Source organism: Cynara cardunculus (genome assembly GCF_001531365.2).
Source record: "Cynara cardunculus var. scolymus isolate 2C chromosome LG 13, CcrdV1, whole genome shotgun sequence".
In the NCBI taxonomy this organism is placed as follows: domain Eukaryota; kingdom Viridiplantae; phylum Streptophyta; class Magnoliopsida; order Asterales; family Asteraceae; genus Cynara; species Cynara cardunculus.
In genome coordinates this window covers 9,894,298-9,902,676 of record NC_037540.1, presented here as the reverse complement: position 1 = coordinate 9,902,676, position 8,379 = coordinate 9,894,298, and the positions used below count along the sequence as shown (strand labels likewise).

Below are 8,379 nucleotides of genomic sequence, written 5' to 3'. Positions count from 1 at the left end.
ATATATATATATATATATATATATATATATATGTATGTATTCATATGATTTTTACATTAACAAAAATAAATTAACAGAAATAATTAGATTTTTTGATTATGTAACTCTCAATTAATGATATGGGAGTTACATAATTTTTTTTACCTAAATACACTTTTCCCCTTTGTTCATATATGTTTTTTGAAATTCTAAATTTAAAAAATTAAATTTTTATCATGATTAATCACAACCGTTTATTGTAATAATCAATGGCCAAGATTGGTTAACAAAATTAACACAATAATCTTGGTTAACATTTGATATATATATATATATATATATATATATATCAATGTATGGATTCTCGAGAAGAGAGGAGCCATGGTGGTCCCCCCCGAACCGCCCGGAAAAGAGGAAAATTCATATGGAATTTTCCAGTTTAACTTGGGGGGCGGTGATTTAGTAATCAATTTCTTTTTATACAATTGTGACTTTTTTTTGGACCAAGTACTTATTTGTTGGAACCCTGAACAGACTGCCGGTGATAAGCCGGAGGAAGGTGAGAATCCTAAATGGAATGTAACGACGTAGGGATCCATATGTAATAGAATAATCATTCTAGGTATTCTCTCTCTTAGCCCATTCGGAAGGATTTTACCAAAAACACAGAAAAATCCATCGACCGACCCTATCATCTCCACCCATATATATATATATATATATATATATATATATATGCACATCTTAAAAAGGCTAAGGGATATGAAAAAGAATTGTATCGTTTTATATAAATAACTCGTCATTATAATATATATGCAAAAAATAAAAAAAATTGGTTTGCTCATGCAATCATGCTTCAAAACTAATGATCACAAAACGATAACCACATTGATATTAATTTAGTATTTTATATGTATATATAATGCAAAGATAGAAATATGTATTGACAAAATTATTTAAATTGACTAATTTCAATTCTATTTCAACACCTAGTTGCTTAAATTTGTCTCATCATTTATTATTTTTTAAGTATTAACTTATAATGGACAAAATATTCATATATGTGGACCCTAATTAGATCACCATTTAAAAGAGTCAGTTATATAATAAACATTTCAATGTATACTGGAAAAAAAATAGATCAGGTTTAGTTGATGGAAGACTCTAAGAGCATCTCCGATAGATTTTTAAAAAATGTAACAAATAGAGATTTTGTGGATTTCAACACCAGCTCCGATGGAAGCTAGATGGGCATATATTACGTCAATTCGAACTTGCTCCATCCGTTCAATTGCAACCTTATAATGCAATCACAATTGTCCCAAAGTGCAAAGAGGGGGTTAGATGGACGATCAGGCAAGATGAGTATAAATTGCCCTAAAGCGTCTAATACCTACAATGGTAGACCTAAGCTCTGATACCATGTGAGAATATGTAGATATCTCATCACTGTATATTCTAATAGAGCTATTGAGTAAAAAATGGAATTAGAGGCACATTCTTTTGTTAACCACCTAATTAGTACAAATTGTACTAAATGGGTATTCTTGTCTTTTTCATATATTAATATCACATTTCTTATGAGACGTTATAAACTAAAAAATCATCGTTTCACCTATTAACTTTGGAAAAAGAATAGTTTGGAAGGAGAGATAAGGTCGAATTTAAGAGATAAACGAGGTGATTATTATCTTTCAAAAACAAATCACAATTTGTTTTAATATTGTCTTTCATTTAATTTCTTTCATTTTTGATTAACTTATAACCTCCAATTTAATCATAACAGTTAATAAAAAAAAACTCAGATATATCACACACACACACACACACACACACATATATATATATATATATATATATATATGGACTTTATTTAGAGAACCCATAAAATTGTGATAACTTTGAGAACTTGTGCATAACGTGTTATGTCATATGATTTCCCCCCCATCAAATACTAGGATTAAGAATATTGATAAACATATATTTGTTTCACAATGTATTTGTTTCATATGCACTCGGCTCACAATGTGAATATTTACGTGTTTGTGATACAAAAAATACACAAAAAAAAGTTTCACATACTTGAACACTTGCACTTAGATTAATACCTGAGAACAAACTACACATGACAATTTTCGGTTTGTTTCACAAATACATTGTGAAACAAATATATATTTTAACTAATACATTAAATAAAATATTTAGACGGAAAAAATCACGTGAAACAAACATTAAGGTAGAAATTCTCACAGATCTCACAAATTTTAGAGTTCTCAAATTATTAATTCCCTATGTGTGTGTGTTTGTGTGTGTGGTGGATGTTCAAACGAGAACACCTCAATTTTACGAGAACACCCATATCAAATGTGATAATGCACGTGAGGGGACCTGGTGGTGTGTGAACGTTGTACCATGTGACTTAGATCGGGTCAAAGGTCGTCTATCTATGATTTAGTATCACATGTGAATGATCTTGATGGATTATAGTATTTCATCAATAACACCTCTATCAAATTTGATAAATACATGTCAAGGGGCTTAGTGGTGTAAGAGCGACTTGGCCGCAACCTAGATCGCGTCAAAAGTCGTTTGCGTCTCTGATTTAGAATCATATGTGATGAAATAATAGTATCGCATGTGATTGCCTATAGTAAAAAGGTATTCTCATGTTCTCGTTAAATGAATGTGTTCTCGTTTGAACCATTCCACACACACACACTTGGGATCATGTGAGACCAGACTGTTTTCATGAGATTCATAAGAACTTTTTTACCCTTGAAACTTCACAGCAAAACAATGTGAAGGTAACTTTCACAGTGTTTTCGTTGTGAAGTTTAGGATTTTTTTTACCTTTACAGTGTTTTGTTGTGAAGTTTAAAGTGCAATAATGTGGTCTCACGTGATTCCAGTCTTATATATATATATATATATATATATATATATATGATTGGGTTATGGTGAGAAGCATAATAAGGGATCTCCACCATTGGATGCACACGATTCATGAATGAGTTTGAGAAAAACGATGAAGAGTTCAGATCCCTTTTTATACTATCTTTCTCACACAAATTTCATATATATAAGAAAATTTGAACCACAAGGGTGGTGTCTAATTGGTTTGAGCTTGGCTCAAAAGGTTAAAAGTACCAAAAGGTCTCAGGTTCAAATCAAAGGAGGAATAAAAATCTTCTTGTGGCTACGGAGGTTCAAATGCGGTGACTCCGGACTATCTGTAAAGCAGGTGGTCGTCCTGGGATTAGTCGGCTCGCATAACGGATTGGATATCCAGGTTAATAAAAAAAATTGTACAAGTTTAAGCGATTTGAAATTATTAACCATGATTTTAATGAAAAAAAAACAAAGTTCGATAGGAAAATTATGATGAATTTGAAGAAATCTTATCAAAAACCCCAAATTGAAGCAAATGAAAAAACCCACCAAAGAAGTAAAGACGATCACTACCACACACACATATAATATATATGTATAGCTTTTCACTCCTGTGTGTTTTCGATTTCCGTGTCCAGCAAGTATCCATTGATCGGAGGTTTCTTAACCCACGGGCAATAGATATCCCTCTGTTAGTTCTGCCTCACTTCCTTCACCTTCAATCTTGATTCTAATGGCTTCTTTTTAAGCTATCTTATCGGCCTTTTAACAAGACACCTCCTCAAGTTCCATTTCTGTTATAGATCGATAAAATCAGACATGGCTCATGAATTGATGGCCGTTACACCACCACCTCCACCGCCGCCGACCTCCCTTGCACCTGGATTTCGCTTTCACCCCACAGATGAGGAGCTTGTGATGTATTACTTGAGGCGGAAAGCCTGTGGGAAGCCCTTCCGATTTCAGGCCGTGTCGGAGATCGATGTTTACAAATCTGAACCCTGGGAACTTGCCGGTATATACATACATAAATATATATATATATATATATATACGCATACATCTTTGTGAGGGTTTTGTTAATTTCTGATTGGATTTTATCCTTTGATTTTGATGTTATTGCTTTTCATTTTTGTGTTAATGTTCTTCGGTATTTTATTCAATTATTCCTCGAGTTTTTTGCTAAAAATTTCCGATGATTACAAAGTTGTTCATCAAATTTATTCATTTTTTAAACAATTTAATCATTTTTACAGTTCTTTTTAAGGATAATTTTCTTAATTTCTAGTCAATTTTATGAAAGGAATCGAGAAAGCAATCTTGGGTTGAAATTTTGGGGTACATTTATCATGTTAATTATGATTCTTTGAACTTAATTTCCCCCAAATTTCCAGTAGGATTTATGTTCAATTTTGTTTGACCTACAAATTACATATCCAGATTGTATGTTGAAGATAAGATGATGTTGATCTCATGTGATTTTGTGGGTATTGTAGACTTTTCACCATTGAAGACAAGAGATCTAGAATGGTACTTCTTTAGCCCTGTAGATAGGAAGTACGGCAATGGTTCACGGTTGAACCGCGCCACCGGGAAAGGGTATTGGAAGGCCACTGGAAAAGACCGATCTGTGCGCCATAAGTCGGAGACCATAGGAATGAAGAAAACACTTGTGTTCCATAGTGGTCGAGCCCCTGACGGCAAGCGGACTAATTGGGTTATGCACGAATATCGGCTTTTGGATCAAGAATTGGTGCGTGCCGGAGTAGCACAGGTTTGAAGAGTTCGTGTTCGTTTAGCTTACATGCCCGTTTTGGGGTTTTTGAACTAATTGTTCTTGTTATGGGTGGTCGGGAATAGGACTCGTTTGTGCTATGCAGGATTTTTCAAAAGAGCGGGTTAGGGCCGCCAAACGGGGACCGTTATGCGCCATTTCTTGAGGAAGAATGGACCGATGATGCAGCCCTCTTGGTTCCCGGTGGTGAAGCCGATGATGATTTGGCCAACGGTGACGAGACTCGTGCCGAAGGAAATGACATTGTGCAGGTATTATCTCAGTTCCTAGTGGTGCATCAGGGTGCATTTGGTACACAAGACTTTATAGAACAAAAACTAGCTGTCCCACTTTTGTCGCGACAATTATGGGATATAATATATAAATTACTAAATTGCCCATGTCAAATTAGAACCTAGAAAACCTTCCACAATTCTTTCATTGCTTACCTAACTCTAGCCTATTCTAGTCCAATCCCATCCGCTTACCAAATGCACTTTGACAGTTCAGTAATTTAACAATCTTGTTTATCTTTCAAATTTTGGTGGAACATAAATGAAAAACATTTATATCTCATTCATGTCTGGTCTTGTGCCTTATTTAATGTCACATCAATTGTGGGACAACAAGTATTTGTACTGTCTTGTCCTGCGGCCCTGGCGTACTCGGGTAGTGTAGTAATCGCTGAGTAGGGTAATAATTGATGACAATGAGCTCGTTTTTGCAGGAAACTTCTGCCAAGAAGATCCTTGATCAAAGCGAGGATCCTCAAACCATCCCATTTGTCTGCAAGCGAGAAAGATCCGAAGACCGTGCTCTGAATTGTGAACCTGAGCTTGAAACGTTCTCTTTGTTCCACAACAAAAGATCGAAGCCAAGCGATCCAAACTCCGGCAATGCAAACGGTTCAGAAGATTCGACCACAACGAGCCAAGATTCAAGAAGAGCGTTGTTGGAGTTCCCGCTACTGGAATCCATTGAAGCCCGAGAAAGTCAGCCGCCAGCCAGACTGCCATCGTTTGATGCTGCCACCCTCGAGAAATCAGTGCCGCCAGGCTATTTGAAGTTCATAAGCAACTTGGAGAACGAGATTCTTAATGTTTCGATGGAGAAAGAGACTTTGAAGATTGAAGTGATGCGAGCCCAGGCGATGATCAACATTCTTCAGTCGCGAATCGAGCTTTTGAGCAAGGAGAACAATGGGTTCAGGACTGGTGGCTAGTTATCATCTGTAACTTTGTAGCCTTCTTTTCTAGTTCTGTAGTTTGTTGTTTATCTGGAAAAAAACTGTTGGCCTGGCTAATGATACTGGCTTGTGCCATCGAGTCTAGTCGAATAAAGTTGTGTATCGAGACTGGTTCTATTGTATTCGGCTTCTTTATTCTGTTTCCAAGGTTCGTTTTTGAACCTGAAGATGGTTTCCGGTAGCGAATGTTGTTGCTGGGATCGTATGGTCACTTGTCGATGTGGTGAAACATGTTTATTTGCTTAAGTTACTGCATGCTCGCAGTAACTCTAGGCTCCTGAAACCAAAGGGCCTTTGGCCTAGCGGTATGTGAGTCATTGGCCTTCTAGGAGGTTAAGGGTTCAAACCTCACCTAACCTCATCAAAGGTGAGGAGGGTGTGTGAGTTTATTTGTTTTATTTGTCGTATATAAATTCTTCAAAAAAGAAAAAAAAGGCTCTCTAGGCTCCTGAACCTTGAAGGTTAGCTTAACTGGTAAATAAACGCTATACCTTGAGTGTCCTCTAGGCTCTTAAACCTTGATTCCTTGAAGGTAATTCCAGGAAACATGTACATTGTGCACACAAACATGTACATTAAATATAAAATTGATCATAAAGCTTATTATTATTTTTTGATTAACCTGGATATCGAACTTGCGATGCGAGCCGACTAATTTCAGGAAGACCACCTGTTTTGCGGGTAGTTCGGAGTCATCACATTCGAATCTTCATGGCCACAAGGGGATCTTTATTTCTCCTTGGATTTGAACATGAGACCTTCAGACACTTTTGACATTTGGAGACCATTTGTGACTCTTGCCGGTGACCGTTTGGTAAACGGCCCCTAAGATAGTTCTTTAGATGTTGACGTCGATTTGACCTAAGAAACTAACACATAGAAGTTCTTTCAAGACAAGTGAGTAACATTGAATGTCAAAGGTGACATTTTTATAGTCATCATTGCATTAAATGTTGTTGTCCAACTTTAACGTGTGTCTTCATATGATTTTTTGATCCATGCATGCTTTATTCTTCATTTCAGCCTTTGTGGTTGATGTAGACACTTGTTAACCTATCCCATCATTTTGTACGCTGAGAGAACAATAAAAAGAAATATATTGTTTTAGAACTTAATTTGGCTGACATCTTGTGCATGTTCTCATACCATGATGGGTGTCGTAGAGTTGGTGAGCCAAACTTGCTGGAAAGTTTGCACTCCAAAATCTGACTCGTTTGTAGTAGTATTTGTCAAACTACTATTTGACATTATCTTATATTGATCTTCTTTTTGTCTAAATGACAAACCAATCCGTTTTTGTGATGATTTTGTACATTAACAACATTTTTTTAATTTTCTTAAATAGTTAACATTCTCGTTTAAACTTGTCATTCAATGAGTATTCAATATCCAAAACCTTGAGCTTAAGATTCAGATATTAAACATTTGGAGTAGTATCCATAGATGAGGTTCATCAGATATATTTTTTTGTAAGACAAGTAAACAAGAAGTATATTTCTAAAGGTTTTAATCAGACAGTTAATATATTATTTATAAATCCGATTATTGAGACCAACACTTTTTATTCATTCTTTTTTTACAATTTAATCTTTTTTTTATCGACGACTTCAAACATTCTTTATTACTGAAGATGACAATACAATGAACATAAAATACGTATAATTCTTAAATATCCATTCTTCCCAACTACCCTACCCATGTTTATCTCGACTCTCGATTCTTGAACATGACGTTTTTTATATGGTTTTTATTATGTATTTAAACCTTATAATATTAATAAAATAATATAAAACAAATGCTTACATCACATTTTGAGTACCTAAAAATAAAATAAAATATAATTATTAGAAAAAAATATAAAAAATAAGTTTCACAAATTTTTTCTTTCGAAAAGAAATATGACAACAAATGAAAATGTAAATGAATTTCCATTCATTCAGTTTTAACATGAAATGAAAATTTGTTTCACTGTCTTATTCGATCGTCCTCCTCTTGAAGCAGATAAGTTTATCATGACGCTGTGGAGTATTTGAGTTCGTCGCAACGATATTCTATGGTAGAATCTGACGAGAGATCCTTCCTCGGTAATTTGACGGGCTATGGGAGTTTATAGTGATTGGTTGTAAGCTGCCTTTTTGCGGATTTTGGAAGAGCACCAACCTCCTCACAACCGTTGGCAGTATTGGCATACTCCGCTGCAAGCTTCCTTAAGTGCGACTATGATGCGGCTTTGTGACGTAACGAAAATCGGGCGGGTATGAGAGCGGTCATCCAAGACAAACATGGTAACTTCTTTGCAGCGTGATTGTATAGTTTTCACGGGTTACCTCCGGTCCCATATTGTGAAGCTCCAGAGCTTCTTGGTACATTGGAATGGGTTGTTGAATCTGGGCTACAACGAGTGATTTTTGAGACAAATACAAAAAGCTTCTTGTTGATGTGATCAATTCCTCGAAAGATGATCATTCGGAGTTTGGGGATATTATTGCCC

At 35.5% G+C, this 8,379-nt stretch overlaps 1 protein-coding gene across 1 annotated transcript; it reads left to right on the top strand.

Annotated features, from left to right (window-relative positions):
- The first annotated feature begins 3,480 nt into the window (after positions 1-3,480).
- LOC112525686 (NAC domain containing protein 52-like) lies at positions 3,481-6,033 on the top strand. Its single transcript, XM_025135908.1, has 4 exons — positions 3,481-3,883; positions 4,365-4,642; positions 4,729-4,914; positions 5,370-6,033. Exons 1-4 carry the CDS (start codon positions 3,688-3,690, stop codon positions 5,862-5,864), a joined length of 1,155 nt encoding a protein of 384 aa, XP_024991676.1. The 5' UTR covers positions 3,481-3,687; the 3' UTR covers positions 5,865-6,033.
- Positions 6,034-8,379: the final 2,346 nt, after the last annotated feature.